The sequence below is a fragment of the Neofelis nebulosa genome, chromosome 8 (assembly GCF_028018385.1).
Source record: "Neofelis nebulosa isolate mNeoNeb1 chromosome 8, mNeoNeb1.pri, whole genome shotgun sequence".
NCBI classification, from domain to species: Eukaryota; Metazoa; Chordata; class Mammalia; order Carnivora; family Felidae; genus Neofelis; species Neofelis nebulosa.
The window spans coordinates 87365563-87383874 of NC_080789.1; the positions used below are offsets into that span (position 1 = coordinate 87365563).

General features: G+C 37.2%; 1 protein-coding gene across 2 annotated transcripts in view; it reads left to right on the plus strand.

The window, feature by feature from the left end:
* Positions 1-18312, plus strand: part of GYS2 (glycogen synthase 2) — a 56898-nt gene that overhangs the window by 28933 nt on the left and 9653 nt on the right. For both annotated transcript variants that reach the window (XM_058743425.1, XM_058743426.1), the window contains exons 6-11: positions 2059-2176; positions 2579-2699; positions 5926-6032; positions 6940-6999; positions 8176-8254; positions 9008-9121. In XM_058743425.1, coding sequence (XP_058599408.1) covers positions 2059-2176; positions 2579-2699; positions 5926-6032; positions 6940-6999; positions 8176-8254; positions 9008-9121 — 599 coding nt within the window. The remainder of the gene's footprint in view (positions 1-2058; positions 2177-2578; positions 2700-5925; positions 6033-6939; positions 7000-8175; positions 8255-9007; positions 9122-18312) is intronic.

The following is an 18312-nucleotide window of genomic DNA, read 5'->3' on the forward strand; positions in this document are numbered from 1 at the left end:
TCTTGTCTCTGGTTGTCTTTCTTCCAAATATAGGTTGTTGAATGTCTACAGGAAGTATTTCAAGGTGCCAGATAATTAAAAAAAAAAGAATCCAAGAAATTTGAATCATGGCAGAATAAAGAGCCTATTCCTCTTTTGTCTTTCCAAGTATTCTCCAGCATTCAGTTGGATTATCACTGTCATGTCCCTTACAGAAACGTACTCCATCACCACGCTATTTCTTTCTTGCATATTTCTTGTTTCTTGCATACAGTATCTTTTTCTGAGCTTACAAAAATACTTATGGTTTTTTTTTTCCTGTTTTAAAATAAAACTTTCTCTTAAAGCTACTATCCTATCTGAACAATCTCATCCTTATATAGCTTTGTTTGTGAAACAATGAAAAAAAATTCCAGAGGAAATAAAGTCATAATAAGGAGATATTCATATACATTTTGGGCTTCTATATCTTTTTGGACAATACAGCTGACCACCACAGTGGATAAAGGCATAGACCTCAGAGCCAGGCTACCTTGTTTTTAAATCCTACCTCTGTTACTTTGTAGTTACTTTGATCTTGGCCAAATAATCTCTCAACAGGCCAGTTTCTTCATCTGTAAAATGAGGATAGCAAAATAACTTATACTTCCTGTGGTTTGACAAAAATTAAATTAATATTTATCAAATATACTAGAGTCTAGCACAAGGTAAGCACTATATAATGTTATGGAAAGATAAATACATTATAAGGGAGGATTGTCTACTATCCAGATCACACTATACAGTTCATCTAGGAATTATTCACGAGGGCTTTTACTAGAAACCTTGGCAACCTAAAATCCACTCTGCTGTGGGGAGGTATGCAAAGGAGTATAGCATTTGCCCAATTACTTAGTAAAAACTCATAAGAACCATGAGTTGTTTATATGAGAAATGACCAAGAAGCCTGAGTTGATTTTGTGGAACCATTTCAAAAGGGAGTTTGTTGGGGCACCTGGGTGGCTCGGTGGGTTAAGCATCTGACTTCGCCTCAGGTCACGATCTTGCAGTTCCAGCAGTTTGAGCCCTGTATCAGACTCTGTGCTGACAGGTCAGAGCCTGGAGCCTGCTTCAAATTCTGTGTTTCCCTCTCTCTCTCTGCCCCGCCCCCACTCACATTTTTTATCTCTCTCTCTTTCTCTCTCTCAAAAATAAACAAACATTAAAAAAAAAAAAAACTTAAGGTAGTTGGTTAACTGTAAAATATCCTTCAAAATAATGGCATATTTATAAATTTAACTCAAATCTCAAATCTAGCAAAAATCTCCAATGCCATATGTTAAATTTTTTTGACATAGCTTCTTTTTTTTTTTATCTCATTTGTTTTTACTGCTACTAAATGCAACAACCCATGTATTCAAGTCAGTAGGTAGCTCTAATTTTGTACTCCGAGTAGTCTCTATCTTTCTTGTCACAGACTAGTATTCTGGAAAACAAAAATGTCTTCCTGCTTGAGTAAAATCTTCTGGGAATTAGAAATAAAGACTTGCCTTTCCAATTTTCCAAGTGGACAGAACATTTCCCACATGGTCGGTCAAAATAAGTTGCTAAGAGGTAGTTCAGTGTACAAAATGATTAAGACACAACACGTGGAGGCATAATGCATGGATTCTACTCCTACTGACACTTGTGTTCTCGGACAGATTCCTTAACAACTCTGTGCCTCCGTTTCTGTCTCTGAAAATGCAGATAAGAACACCTACTCCATTGGTTTTTGCAAGGATTAAATGAATTACATTTTAAAGTGTTTAGAACAGTGCCTGGTGCATAGTAAGCAATCAATAAAGGAAAATTATACTAATCATTATTAGTGCTTTTAATTAGATGTTTCATTGTACTAGTTAATATTATTTTGGTCACACACTCCTGATTTCCTATATCAACAATTTATTGTGAAGTGTTACGAATTTTTAGTTCTATGCTAGAAACTAGAAATGTTAATAGACATCTAATTTTATACATTTAAGCACACTATTTTTCTACAATGGTACCCTCTCCCAAGAGAAGATATTTATGGTTATTTTATTTTTGCTTTTCCAGATGTAGTTACTCCAAATGGCTTGAGTGTTAAGAAATTTTCAGCAGTACATGAGTTTCAAAATCTACATGCCACGTACAAGGCCAGGATCCAAGATTTTGTTCGAGGTCATTTCTATGGGTATGCTTTTCTTTATTGAAAAAAAAAAAAAAAAAGCACGGGGGCACCTGGGTGGCTCAGTCAGTTGGGTGTCTGACTTCAGCTCAGGTCATGGATGGATTCGAGCTCTGTGTCAGGCTCTGTGCTGACAGTATGGAGCCTGGAGCCTGCTTCAGATTCTTGTTTCACTCTCTCTCTCTCTCTGCCCCTCCCCACTCACCCTCTGTCTCTCTCAAAAATAAATGAACCTTTAAAAATTTTTTTAAAAAATAGCACATGTTTTAGGGACCTATGACATAGAGAAAACAAGATTGTTATAGTAAATGTTTACCTTTCTCAGCCCCATTAAATTTTAACAGAATTCATTTGTACATTTTGTTGCTGTTGTCTTATTTTATTTGAAACTGTTTTGTTTTGTTTTAGTCATCTGGACTTTGACCTTGAAAAGACTTTGTTCCTTTTCATTGCTGGGAGATACGAGTTTTCAAACAAAGGAGCTGACATCTTCCTAGAAGCCTTATCCAGGTTAAATTTCCTGCTGAGGGTAAGAACACCCTAGGTGGTACACCATGTACTACTTTTATAACAGGACTTCCTTCTGTGAGAAGTAAAGAACTTTCTGGTTTCTTAGGATGTTTTCAAGAGAATACATGATTTTGATTACTTAAAATGACAACCTTATTCTAAAAATGACTCTGGTCTTTCAATTTGCTTATTGGGATTGCTACATTGTTCACTTGTATATTTACCTGATCAGATATTTTTTTAAAGAGAGTCACAAGCTTATGGTGTTATGTTTTAAGATGACATTGTAACATTCCTTCTCCTGTCCCAAGAATTAATCGATTGAAAGATAAATATGAGGAAATCAAGAAAATGCAGAACAAAATTTGCAATTTTTAAAACCAAAAAAGTCTTTAATGGAAGATGTGGCTTGGTATATGACACCAATAGGCTTCCTAATATTGAACTTGCTATTAGACCTCGCTATCTCATCTGATTGCCATCTTCCCCCAACCTAAGAAGGCCTTCAGAGGAACATGTACCATGCACAGTTGGCAACTAAGCCTTTGCTCTCTGTACAACTGGGCAGACACACACAAATGCTTTTCCTCTCCCTACTCATCCGCCATGCCTCCCCCTGAGATTAAGAGTCTTGAATTGTGAAACTAGGAGATGTCCCACTACAGGGATACATGAAGGAGGGGAAAGGAGCCTCCCACTTCAATGTGGAATCATTTTTTTTTTTTTTTTGCTCAGGAAGGTGAGACTTAATATAGGTTCCCAGTTAATCCAGCAATAAAACTTGTTCCAGTAGAAGCAGCTATACAAAATGGTATCATGTAAAAGCTAGTGATGAAAGTTACTGGCTTATATTCTAATTCTATCATGTAGAAATATAGAATAAATAAGAGTACGTTATAGGTGATGGGTGTAGAATTTCAATCTTACTGAGATACCAAGACAATCTAAACTTTACTGAGCTCTGAACCACTGTCCAGTTAATTTTTTTTCTTGCACATAGATTTGTTTTTGCCTTAGAGCAGATATTATACTAAGTATCCTAAAAGATTTCCTGATACCACATTAATAAGGAAGTAATACATTAATAAAGACCAGATGGATTTTTCTAGAATAGGCTGGAATAATCTTATTCCATAATATTCCTAGTATGTATCTATTCAACAAGCTTTATAGATGGAGTCAAAGCTATATCAAACATATATCATGTTTAGGGACATTATTAATCAATTTATCTATACATTTATTTAACAGTCACTTTAAATATATATATATATATATATATATATATATATATATATATATATACACACATATACATACACATATATATGTGTGTATATATATATATTTAATAATTTATTGTCAGGTTAGCTAACATACAGTGTATACATTTTAGTCTTGGCTTCAGGAATAGATTCCCATGATTCATCACTTACATACAACACCCAGTGCTCATCCCAACAAGGGCCCTTCTCAATGCCTATCACCTGTTTTCCCTGCTCCCCCCATCCCCCACCCCCATCAACCCTCAGTTTATTGTCTGTATTTAAGAGTCTCTTATGGTTTGCCTCCCTCTCTGTTCGTAACTTATTTTTCCTTCCCTTCCCCTATGGTCTTCTGTTAAGTTTCTCAAATTCCACATATGACTAAAACATATGATATCCATCTTTTTCTGACTGACTTATTTCACTTAGCGTAATACTCTCCAATTCCATCAACATTGTTGCAAATGGCAAGATTTCACTCCTTTTCACTGCTGAGTAGTATTCCATTGTGTGTGTGTGTGTGTGTGTGTGTGTGTGTGTGTGTGTGTATACATATATATATATGCCACATCTTCCTTATACATTCATCAGTTGATGAATTTGGGCTCTTTCCATTATTTGGCTATTGATAGCACTGCTATAAACATTGGGGTACATGTACCCCTACGAATCAGCACTCCTGTATCCTTTTGATAAATTCCTAGAAGTGCTATTGCTGTGTCATAGGGTAATTCTATTTTTAATTTTTTGAGGAAACTCCACACTATTTTCCAGAGTGGCTGCATAAATGTGTGTGTGTGTGTGTGTGTGTGTGTGTTTGTGTGTGTGTGTGTATGTTTAATGTTTATTTATTTATTTTGAGAGAGAGAAAGAGAAAGTGCAAGCAGGGGAGGGGCAGAGAGAGGGAATCCCAAGCAGGTTCTGCACTGTCAATGCAGAGCCCAATGCGGAGCTCGAAGTCATGAACTCCAAGATCATGACCCCAGCCAAAATCAAGAGTGGGACACTTAATCGACTAGGCCCCCAGGTGTTCCTAATAGTCACTTTATTTTTAAGTGTGAAGAAAAAGCCAATTGCTATTTTAGACATCAAAGATAATTATAATACTTGGAGAAATTGAAAGAAAGCATTCTTTCAGATAGTACATTTATTCTTCTTTAATACAGTGGCTATTCCTGGAGTGAGTTTCCTATTCTATGACTTCTGTAGATTTTTTTTTTTTTTTTTTAATTTTTTTTCAACGTTTTTTATTTTTATTTTTGGGACAGAGAGAGACAGAGCATGAACGGGGGAGGGGCAGAGAGAGAGGGAGACACAGAATCGGAAACAGGCTCCAGGCTCTGAGCCGTCAGCCCAGAGCCTGACGCGGGGCTCGAACTCACGGACCGCGAGATCGTGACCTGGCTGAAGTCGGACGCTTAACCGACTGCGCCACCCAGGCGCCCCTGTAGATTTTTTTTTAATGTTTATTTATTTTTGAGAGAGAGACAGACAGAGCACAAGCTGGAGAGGGGTAGAGAAAGATGGAGACACAGAATCACAGAATTCAAAACAGGCCCCAGGCTCTGAGCTGTCAGCACAGAGTCTGGTGCAGGGCACAAGCATGAGATCATGACCTGAGCTGAAGTCGGACGCTTAACCAACTGAGCCACCCAGGTGCCCCTCCTATGACTTTTTTTAACCCCAGAAAAGCACTGTAATTATCAATAGCAGTTGCTCTATATTTTAGCTGGTTAATGAAAATATTTTGTGTCTGAATATTCAAATTGTTAGTAAATCTTGACTGAAAGCCCAAATAAAATAATATTTTGGAGTCAGCTTCAGGAAAGTGGGTATAATTTCTCTGTCAATCATAAATAAGTATTCCTTTTATCTAAAGATAATGTAAAACACTATTTTTTTTTAAGTTTAAGGTCCATCTGTTGATGTTTTCTTTTATCTGTGGTAGTTGACTGGTTGTGTTTCCTAATCCCTCATTAGATGCATAAAAGTGACGTCACAGTGGTGGTGTTTTTCATTATGCCTGCCAAGACAAACAATTTCAATGTGGAAACCCTGAAAGGCCAGGCAGTGCGGAAACAACTATGGTAATCTCATGTCCTATAAATGTTCTCAAGCAATAAGTGTAGAGATTTTTTTAACATGCATAATTTCTGATACATCTTTTTGGACTGTTGTGGTTTTTTTTTTTTCCCTTAATATTATTATAGCACAAATGCTACTCACTTCTCATTAGGCTATTATGTCAGATTATGGAATGCCTATAGGACTATGATACTGTAAAAGCTTTGGAATGAACCACTGTGGAAGGATAAAACCTCTGTAGAAATCTTTACTATTTTTTTAGACTTTTTTTTTTTAACATTTATTTATTTTTGAGAGACAGACAGAAACAGAGCATGAGCAAAAGAGGGGCAGACAGAGAGGGAGACACAGAATCCGAAGCAGGCTCCAGGCCCTGAGCTGTCAGCACAGAGCCCAGTGCAGGGCTTGAACCCATGAACTGTTATATCATGACCTGAGCTGAGGTTGGACACTCAACCGAGACACCCAGGCGGCCCTAGAAATCTTTAAAGATGGGTTGAACTTAAAAAAAAAAAAAAAAAAAAAAAATTCTTGTGAAAATTTAAAAATGAATGCCGAAGAGATTAGTATAATGACACCCTACATGCCCATAGCCCAGATTCAACAATTATCACAGAATTTCCCCATCTTGTTACATCTGTACTTCCAGCCACACCCCCTCCCTGCCCTCCACCCTCGCCTGAAGCAAAAAAATGTGAAGCTCTGTGGGCCGCTCAGCGCAGTTCTGCTGCCTCAGCTCTGGAGGTTTTAATTCAACTAGACTGGCAACCAGGAAAAACAATAGAAGAGCTTGTACCAAAGGACCTGTAATTTCAAAAAATACACTGACAAAAACATCAGCATGGCCACAGCAAAAAAAGATTACAAATTGTGACACTGTTTAAATTATAAATCTTTCAATTTATACAGGGACATTGCACATTCTGTGAAGGAAAAATTTGGAAAGAAACTCTATGATGCATTATTAAGGTAGGTGCTGGGAATTCTGACCACTTCAAACATTTTAAGGCTCCACTGTTCAAATTTAACAATTTACACTATAATATGTTTCCTTTGTTCCAATATAAAGGAATTAGTAGACTTTGAATATGTATTATGTCATGTGAACAGGTTTTATTTTCTCTTTCATCTGGCAAATAGTTATAAACAAGATGTACAAATGAGAACATATTTACATAGGTAAATAGGTTCTAATTCAATGGAACTCTCATTAAGGATTAATATGTCAATGTGAAATGGAGGGAGATTTCACAAGATGTTTGAGTCAAAAAATACATTGACTTTATATATTAAATACTTATATTTACTCACGTATTAAAATATTTATTAACATTAAGTAATGTTAATTAATCTATATTTACTTTATGAATGATAAACATTAAATACATAATGAAATAAATGAAATATATAAATTTATAAAATAAAATCTAAATAATCAAATCAAATTAAAATGTATTACAAAATAATAATATATATAAAATATATGGATTTTATTATAATATGAAGAGAAAGCTGTGTTATCTTCTGATCGATGGTTGCAGGCATGCATCATTTCCTTTTACCAGTAAAAATATTAACTCATAGATGGACAGTTATGGCCACTTTGGAACATGGTACTCAAGACTAAGCAAAATATAATGAAAATGTCCTTTTCATGGTCAACATTAATGTTTACAAATTTTCATTTTCTTTTATACTCTCAAAATTGTTCTTTGGGGTGCCTGGGTGGCGCAGTCGGTTAAGCGTCCGACTTCAGCCAGGTCACGATCTCGCGGTCCGTGAGTTCGAGCCCCGCGTCGGGCTCTGGGCTGATGGCTGGGAGCCTGGAGCCTGTTTCCGATTCTGTGTCTCCCTCTCTCTCTGCCCCTCCCCCGTTCATGCTATGTCTCTCTCTGTCCCAAAAATAAATTAAAAAAAGTTGAAAAAAAAAAATTAAAAAAAAAAATTGTTCTTTTATTTTTCTTCATGCTTTAGGAATTTGTCTATAAGCTTCATCAGGAAACCATATGTTTTTATATTTATATTTATATAAAACCATGTTTTATATTTACTTTTGAAGTGCTTAGAACAGAGTCCGACACATAGGAAACATTGAATTAGTGCCAGTTATTTTTATTTTTGTTATTAACATGGTTTTCCTCACAGAGGAGAAATTCCTGACATGAACAATATTTTGGATCGAGATGATGTAACAGTTATGAAAAGAGCCATCTTTTCAACTCAGGTAACAAGGACAAGAGTGCCCATCACTTCCCGAGATTGTTAAAATCAATTTAGATCAATATTTGAATTTATTGGAATGGGCTAGTTTGGGAAATGTTTAAACGTAAGAGCTAGAAAAGTCATTTTTTATGCATTCACCTAAATAACAACTTTGCTTGTTTTATGGGTGCTTTTCAGGGCTCTTTTGAACATTTTCATGGAATGTATCTTGTATCCACTTAAAAAACTTATTTGGAATGAATATACCCATTTGCAAAACTGTATATATTGCAATGACAATAAAATCATCCCTAAAATTTTCAAAAAGCAGAGCATTTTGAGTCATGATAGAGAAACGGTGACTGTTTCTCAGTTGAGTGAACTTACTGCAAAAAATGGAAGCTAGGTGTCACATCTTGTCACAGTAGTGAGGCATCAGGAACCATCAGAGGTCAACCCTGCTAGAAGGATCCAGGAAAGGCATCCATCTTGAGTCAAGATTTCAGGACACCTTCATTCTAAATAAATCCTGAAAGCAGTCAAGAAGTCTAGGCCTTTCACATAGTGGCTGCAGGTGAAAAACAAAGGTATGATAATATCTGAAGGAAGTTCTTCAACCCATTATCCTCCTCTGAAACACACACAAAACTTAGTCATCATCATTACTGTCATTTCAGAAGACTGAAGGCTGATGATGTGTTGCCCATGACCTATTGTTAAATTAGTCACACTCATTCTTTCCACAACTGACATTTTGTTTCCTCTATGACTTCAGCGACAGTCTTTGCCTCCAGTGACCACTCACAACATGATTGATGACTCCACTGATCCCATCCTCAGCACCATTAGACGGCTCGGACTTTTCAACAACCGCACAGACAGAGTCAAGGTAGAACTAATTGTTTACATAGGGCATTTCAAAATGACATAGAATATATTTTTGAGAGTTTATTAGAAGCCTCCCGTGTTTGTTTTGACACCTATCAGAACTATTTCAGATGATATTTCTTTAAAAAATTTTTTTTCATTTCATTTCATTTATTTTTGAGAGAGAGAGAGAGAGAGAGCATGAGGAGGGGAGGGGCAGAGAGAGAGGGAGACAGAATCTGAAACAGGCTCCAGGCTCTGAGCTGTCAGCCCAGAGCCTGGCAAAGGGCTTGAATTAGGGAACAGGGAGACCATAACCCAAGCCGAAGCTGGATGCTTAACCAACTGAGCCACCCAGGCACCCCTCAGATAATATGTCTAAAAAAATAATTATATTTCCTGTCTTGGGTGATTAAAATATAATGACTATTTTAGTATCATTCTTAACGTTGTACATACAAGACTGGCAGTAAGAATGAGGAAATTGCCTCATTTTTAATGATACAAATATAATCTAAGAATTACTTTAATTAGTGAATCTCTGAGATGAGCATGACTTTTCTTTGTTTCTTCCTGATAAAGTTCAACTTTAAAGGGATAATACGAGAAGCTTCCGGTTTCAGAGAGTGTGGCTAATGATATTTTTATAGAATTTTCTATAGACCAAGTCATTCTTTTTGACCATTGAGTTTCTACAATGATTAAGCACAGTGTTCATTGCATGAATAAGACCTGGTTTCTGCCACTGTGGAGCTTAGTCTATAGGACGTTTACCGAGGGCCAAATATGTTCCAGGTACAGTGCATGGTTCAGGGCACAATGGTGAACATGTAAACGATAGTTGCTGATCCCTACTCAACCCATTCACCAGTATTCCAGATGAAGTTGTCATAAGCTTTTACCAATCTTTTCAAAGGTCTCACTTTTTCTTCTTTCTCTCACCTTATCAGGTGAACAGAGAATTCAATGAGATCTAAATTCCTTCAGGACCCCTCAAATATAAATCTTGACCTATTATTATTTCTTTTCCTTTAGGTTCTGAGGGTGTTCTGGGATCTCATTCCCCTGTTAGTCGTCCCTTATGCTCCAGGTTTACTAGCTCCTTCCCTTGCTGTCATTCCTTAAATATTCTCACATTAATAAGCAAACAAGCTTTGCCTTATCCTGGTCTCCTCTTGATGTTTTTAAATGTTTCTGTCTTTTCCACACTTCTCTGCAAAATTTCTTGGAAAAAAAAATAGTCCATTCGTATATTCATTCCTCATCTTGCATTCACTCCTTGGTACAAGCATGAGTGGGTGTGGCAGAGGGAGACGAGTTAAGGACGCCCCACCAAGTACAGCTGAGAGATGATAAGAGCCCTTTACAAAAGCCATGCCGGAAGTGCTGGAGAGGACGGAACAATGGTGGTTGCCTACAGAAAAGATCATACTTAGTGACCCATGGTCATTGGGAAGGAAAAAGAGGGTGAAGGCAAGGATGATAGCTTCATTATTTAATCAATACTTTCTAAAATCTAAGGAAAGGCATTATCAGAAGCTTGCTTGAGGGTCAGGTCACATCATGAATTGAGTTCTGTTTTTGATAGATTGAGTCTGAGTTACATGTGAGCTATTCAAGTAGAGATGTTTCCTGTGTACTTAGAAAACAGAGTCTGGGTTTAGAAGGGAGGGATCAGTGCAGGGGCAGTAGAGGATACCCGGGAATGCCAAACATGCTGTGCTGGAAGACCAGCTTGAGTGAGCAGAGAAAAGTGTTGACCCAAGAAAACTTCAAGATTTAAGAGATTAGAGGAAAAGTCTGTGGAAGAAAGGAGCAAGAGTTAGAAGAGGAAAAGTATCTCAGAAATTAAGTCAGGAGGAATTTTCATGATAGTAGATAGTAACAGCTCATATTGCAGAATTAAATGATAGAAGCTGTTTATAAAATATCCCATGCGGTGTTACCCATCCAATTTAAACACATTCTGCACACACACACACACACACACACACTCATGCAAAATATGTGCTATAGAATTATGGGTGACTTATTTTTTCATTTGTGTTTCTGCATTTCCAAAATTTTTACCTGTAGCACACATCACATAATAGGTAGGCTACAAATTTTTCCCTGAAAATGCAGGGATGTATCTCCCAAGGGTGCACCATCCTTTACGTTTTTCAGCACGATTGGATCTGCAGAAACATACCTTACTTCAGAGTGTATCAGCACTAATTTGACCTCGTTTTCGTGTAATTAGACTGGTCCTTCTCAAGTCCCCCCCCCACCTTAGAAAGGAAATAGTGGCAGAAGGAAAACTTATGAATTTCTTTTCAGCTTTACAGAACTTTGTATGTCACACTTATATTTAAATCTGTGGTTCTTACCCTGAGGACGTGTTGGGTGCCTGGCACGTGATATGTATAGTAAATACAGATGGCACAGGAAGCATGGAACCATGGCTATGGTTCATGCTTCCTTTGCTCTTGGGAAGACTGAGCCTGGAAGGTCTCTTGAAATTAAGAGCTCTGAACAAAGTATGCTTTGCTGACCTGTGTTGTTGTTTTTTTAAGTATGGTAGAAGTGAAGCAATTTCTCAGGAATAGACAAGTACATATTTCTTAAGTATGTCAAATGCTTTCCTAACTCTGTGTCTTTGTTTTTGTTATTCTCTCTTTCTCAAGTGCCCTAACTTCAGCCGCTCTAACAATTCCTTTGGGATCCAACCTAGAAGTCATCTCTTCCTTTATTTGTTCTTAACATGCATTCATCTACTCCAAATAGAACAATTGCCTCCTTCTGTGCATCCTCAAGATGATTTCTATCTACTGCAAATTAGGAATCATCACAATGAACTATTTGTATTTTTAAAATATTTATGTCCATTCCTCCAGTGAGACTGGGAGTTCTTTGAGGCAGCGATTATGTCCCATATGAATTTTCTCAGTTTTCATTCTCTGAGAGGCAGACACCAAGACAGGATTAGATGTGGAAACACTTGTTGGTGAAAATGCCTGTGAAAGATAAAGAGGTTGAAGGCAAAGGCAGGCAGGGAGGGGTAGTCAGACAGGTGGAGAGAGCGGGGAGGAAGGATGAGGAGTAAAGACCCACAGACTGCAGCCCAGTTCTAAAAATTGCTCAACTTTTTTTTTTTTTTACAGAAAGGAAAGTCAAATGTCATTAACAAAAACTAGAATTAATAAAAATTCACAAATAAATGAAAAATATGCACACATAGCAGCACTATGTAGTGACTCATGAGGGGGAAAAACAGACCATTAACATGGCTGGTCAGTTAGCGGAAGGAAAAACACACGCGCGCACTCACACACGCAGAGGCACATGCACTCCTGTGCCCACACACAAAAATAGTTTTCAACAGTACAATCTATAGCTAACACAGATTCAGAATTATTTTACAGTGCTTCCTTTCTTAATACAAAAGATGCCCATGTGAGTGAGGTGTGTGTGCGCACACACACGTGTGTGATCGTGGTTTACTGTTGACTTATTTAAAATATGATAAGTGTTACTACATATGTCTTTTCCCTGTATCTAAACCTTTCCTTTATGTTTTACTTTGATGTGTTTTGTTCACCTGCCAGTTTCAGGTTGGTAGGCAGATGGGTGCCTTGCGACAATTTTAATAGGGATTCCTATTCACAGTAGGGATTTTTCCAAACAAATGTCACCCATTTAAAAAGTCATTGGTTGGGCAGAAATGAGTTGGCCCTTGTCCCCACCTCTGCCAAGTCTATAGGCTAAGAGCAACTGCTGTAGTTTCTCCACAGGGGAGGCAGTTGGGGCTGTCAATCAAGATCCCTTGTCTGGCTTTAATCTCTGCCACTTAATCAGTTTGTAAATTGACATAATGGACTTCAGTCTTCTCATCTGTGAAATGGTGGTCAAATAAACCCACATTCACAGAACTGTTGTGAGGATTAAATAAATGATGGATGTTGCCTTTCATGCAGTACCTGGTGCATAATAATGCAGTATAAATGTTAGCTTTTATCTGTACTTAGCCCCATACTAGCAAATCCTGGTACTCAATGACTCTTAGAAAAGAGGTGTAAACAGTTTGATGAGAGTAGAGAATGGAGGACTTGATAACGTTTTATAAAATGGATGACCTGTGAGCTAGATCTTGATTGAGGAGCCATCGGGAGTTTATCATGCCGGTATCAGTTGATTATGAAGATAACAGGCAGAGGAAGTAGATGAAGAGGCCCAGAGATATAAAAGCACATGGCTTATGTAGAGTGAATGGGGAAGGAAGTTTGTCTCATACAAATTATGTTTATACAGTTACAGTCATGAATCTTTTGAGACATTCATTGATTATTATCATAAAGCAAACACTGACACAAGAAATAAAAGAATAACTCCTTCATAACAATATACACTCAAAGCACTGAGATGGATTTTGGTCAATTCAGAATCAGGTATTTTATTTTATGAATGGTATCCTTTAAAAGCTTAACACTAACTTTAAAAGCTTAACTAATTTAAGTGCATATTTGATCACCTGAATATTTATAGAACTCTATCGAGTGATTCTTAACCCTCAGAGTGGAATGATGAGCTCTCCATATGACTGTGGCCATTTGATTCAGGAAGTGTTGCAGATTATTTTGAATTTGAATTTATCATCAATTCTGTCTCAGCAGTGTGTGTAGTGGGGAAACCCCACAGTGCAGATTCCAGGTCTTGACCCTGTGCCACCACTCAGTGAAAGTAAATTAACTTCCTGGGATCTTGATTCCCTCACAGGATAAATATGGTCAGGCAACGTTTTGGTTTTTATTTGTTTTTTCCCTACTGATCCAAGGCCTGCTGTGAGCCAGGTTCTCTGCTAGGGGCTTTTGTACACAGGATCTCATTTAATCCTCCCTATGACCTTGGGCTGACCTCAAACATCCTTTCCTCTGCCCTGGGCCCTTGTAATTGGCTGTTTAGGGCCCACAGCAGCTGTTCTCTTATTTTAGTTGTGTTGTCATTCTGTTTGGCTGGAAACAAAACGAATGAGCCATGATGTTTTCATGTTCCAAAATGGTCTTTGGAGAGTACAAATTTTCGTAGGCTTCCAAATGCCAAAGTAGACACAATGAGTTTTGAATCCCTGTTTGCTGATATTTGCCAGGAGTACAGTGGGCTGCCCATTTGATGACTGCCTGGACACAGTCAGTATCTGTATTTTTGTTGCTTTTCCTACTGCAGTACTTTGCACATGATAGGAACTCGGGTCTTGCTTTATGGAGGAAAACATTTTACCTATTTTTACTTTGCTATTTGTGTCAATTTTGGATGTTTTACCATTTTATTTTTTAAGTTTAACCTACCTCCTGTTTATGGATCTCCTGCAATATAACTAATGTATATAATTTATTTCTAATGTTTATAATTTATTTCTAAAATTAGGGTAATATCGGGTGCCTGGGTGGCTCAGTCGGTTAAGTGTCCGACTATTGATTTCGGCTCAGGTCATGATCTCACGGTTCATGAGTTTGAGCACCACACTGGGTTCCACTCTGACAGTGCAGAGCCTGCTTGGGATTCTCTCCTTCTGCCCCTCTCCCACTCGTTCTCTCTCCCCCCACCCGCCCCTTTCCCTCAAAATAAATAAATAAATAAACTTTAAAATAAAATAAAATTAGGGTAATGAGAATATCATGATTCTGCTAGGATTAAGTGAAGTGATATATGAGAACATTATTTATAATATAGAACATATTATATAACTGTTATTGTTCTTATATATCTAAATTAGGGTTTTTCTTGAAAGTAATCACTTTGGAAAAATATAGAAAAATTTATCTTTGGAAAAATATATACTTATCCTTTTATTATATTATATTATGTATATATGTGTGTATATTATGTATATATGCAATATAAACAATATATATTTATATGTATATTATAATATATACACGTTATAAGCATATATAATAAGCATATATATAAGCATATATATGTATAGTATATGAATTTTATATATTTAATTATAATCCCAATACTTTAAAATCAGATTTTATTTTCTAAACTTTTTTTCTTTTTTTTAAAAGTTTATTTACTTATTTTAAGAGAGAGAGAAAGAGCACAAGTTGGGGAGGGGCAGAGAGAGAGAGAATCCCAAGCAGGCTCTGCACTGTCAGCTTGGAGCCAGATGTGAGACTCAAACTCATGAACTGTGAGATCATGACCTGAGTTGAAGTCAAGAGTTGGACACTCAACCAGCTGAGCCACCCAGGTGCCCTCAGATTCTATTTATTTTTAATAACTACTTAACTATGGGGAGAAACTAACAAATTACCTAATAATGATTCAAGAAAAACGCTAATAAATAGGAGAAATAGCAGAGTTCTTTCATCCAAGTGACCAGTTAAGTAGCTTTTCTATTCATAGCTTTCTAATGATAGCCATTGTCTCCCTTGTCCCTGCCTTTGCATAACATTACAGGCAGCAACGTCCCAGTAGTGGCTCATACCAGCCCTCGAGAGCCAATTGCTAAATTTTCAGAAATTTTGTGAGCCAGTTTTAAAAACAGATATTTTAAAAAATTAAATTATATCAACTGGGGCCTGGGTGGCTCAGTCGGTTGAGCATCTGACTTTGGCCCAGGTCATGATCTCACTGTCCATGAGTTCAGGCCCTGCGTCGGGCTCTGTGCTGACAGCTCTGAGCCTGGAGCCTGCTTCAGATTCCGTGTCTCCCTCTCTCTCTCCCCCTCCCCCACTCATGCTCTGTCTCTCTGTCTCTCTCTCTCTCTCTGTCTCTCTCTCTCTCTCTGTCAAAAATAAATAAACATCTAAAAATAAAATTAAAAAATTTTTACTTAAAAATATTAATCAAAAACTTAAATTATATCAACTTAAAATATAAATCAATTATATTAAAATGAAAGGTAATGCTCAAAACACATCACATACTTATTGTTTATTACATTCTATGATTACCTATGCACTTGAAGTTATTTATGGCTATTGTGCCCACACAGTGGAAATATTCTATAAGGACATGCTACTGCCCTTCCTATTTCTGGTTCAGTGACATCACATTGGTAACTTGAAACTGGCCATGGTAGGAGTATCTAGAGAGTGAAGACAGTGAACACTACCCATCATGGCTTGATTAATTGTGTCTCGATTGTCTAGACTTAAGAAAGGGATAAAGTATTAACAATGCAGATTAAGCTTAAAAGGGTTGTGTTTAGGGGTGCCTGGGTGGCTCAGTTGGTTAAGCAGCCGACTTCGGCTCAGGTCATGGTCTCACGGTTCATGGGTTCAAGCCCCACATCGGGTTCTGTGTTGACAGCTCAGAGCCTGGAGCCTGCTTCCCATTTTGTTTCTCCCTCTCTCTCTCTCTGCCCCTCCCCCACTCATGCTGTCTCTCTCTCTTTCTCTCTGTCATAAATAAATAAACTTAAAAATTAAAAAAAAAAGGGGGGGTTGTGTCTATGGTTGTTACACAAAATTGTGAGTGGCATAAAAACATGAGGAGATATTTTTCCAGTATTCAAAGGCTAATGTCCAACTCAGGGAAGAAGTCACTCATGTCACCGATGAACCTATGAAGTTCTGACATTTATCTCACGTCAGAACTACTACGTTCAGGCATTGAAACCATGTACTACATTCAGTCAACAAAAGCATTTGGGAGTATTTAATCATCTAGAATTTATAATAAGGAGTACATTACATATATATTTAATAGACTTTATTCTTTAGAGAAGTTTTAGGTTCACAGCAAAGTTGAGCAGAAAGTACAGAAAGCTCCCATGTACTCCTTCCCTGGGAACATATGTAGCCTTCCCCACTATCAATATCTCCAACCACAATGGTATATCTATTACAATTGGTGCACCTATATTGACACATTATTACCTACCAAGATCCATAGTTTACATTGTTTGTACCTTCTGTGAATTTTGATAAATGTATGACATGTATCCATCACTACAAAATCATACAGAATAGTTTCACTGTCCTAAAAATCTTCTGTGCTCTGCCTATTCAACCCTGCCCCCATTTGAGCACTGATCTTTTTATTGTCTCCATAGTTTTGCCTTTTCCAGAATGTCATATAGTTGGAATCATACAATATTTAACCTTTTCAGGTTGGCTTTTTTTCACTTAGTAATATACATTTTTTTTCCATGTACATTTTTCTTCATCGCTTGCTAGCTCATTTCTTTTTAGTGCTGAAAAATATTCCATTGTCTGGATGTACTGCAGTTTACTTATTCACTCACCTATTAAAGGATATTTTAACGGCTCCCATGTTTTATCAATTATGAATAAAGCTGATACAAACATCTGTGTGTAGGTTTTTGTGTGTACATTTTTTTATTATTTGGAAATTGTATGCTATACATCTTTTATATCAGTAAAATGTGTAGTAAATTTATGTACAAATATATACTTATATTTTTATTTTTCATTCTTAAACATTTACCTGGACACCACTGCTTTAAAAGACCATGGTAAATACTTTGGACTTTACTTTGAGTGAAATGGGAAGCCACTGAAGGATTTTGAGCAGAGGAGGGGTTGGCATTTTTAAAGGTTCCCTCTAGTCGTTGTATTGAGTAGACACCTTGCCAGAATAGAAACAGAGGGATGGATTAGGAGGTGATTACCTCGAGGTGAGAGAGGATTGTGATTTGGGTGAAGGCTTCTAGTCTGATCTAATTTAGATTAGATTCCTAGTATCTCTGTCTCTTAGCTCTGTTACTCTGGGCTAACTCATGCCTGGGGCAATGGAGAATGGCCTATTACATAGCTCTCCTCTTTCCTGCCTGAGGTAGAAGCAAATTGAGAAATAAGACAACAGTCAGCCACTAGAAAACAAAATAAAATCTTTATTGTTGGGATGCCTGGTTGGCTCAGTCGGTAGGGCATGTGATTCTTGATCTCAGGGTTGTAAGTTTGAGCCCCATGTTGGGTGTAGAGATTACTTGGAAATAAAGTCTTAAAACAATACCCTTATTGTCAACGAAATCTGGGTTGAAGGATGTAGTTCAGCATGAGAACAAAAACGGGCACATTTTTCCTCCAATCTAGGCCTTGGAACCTGAGGGAAAGTAGGTCCACAGACTAGATACACAGAATGGAGAGAGAGAGAAAAGCACCCACACTTTTTTCTTTTTCTTTTTACTCCTCTCTCTCTCTCTCTCCCTGAATCTAGAACACAAGGATTCTACAGTATCAGAATACCAAATGGTAGATT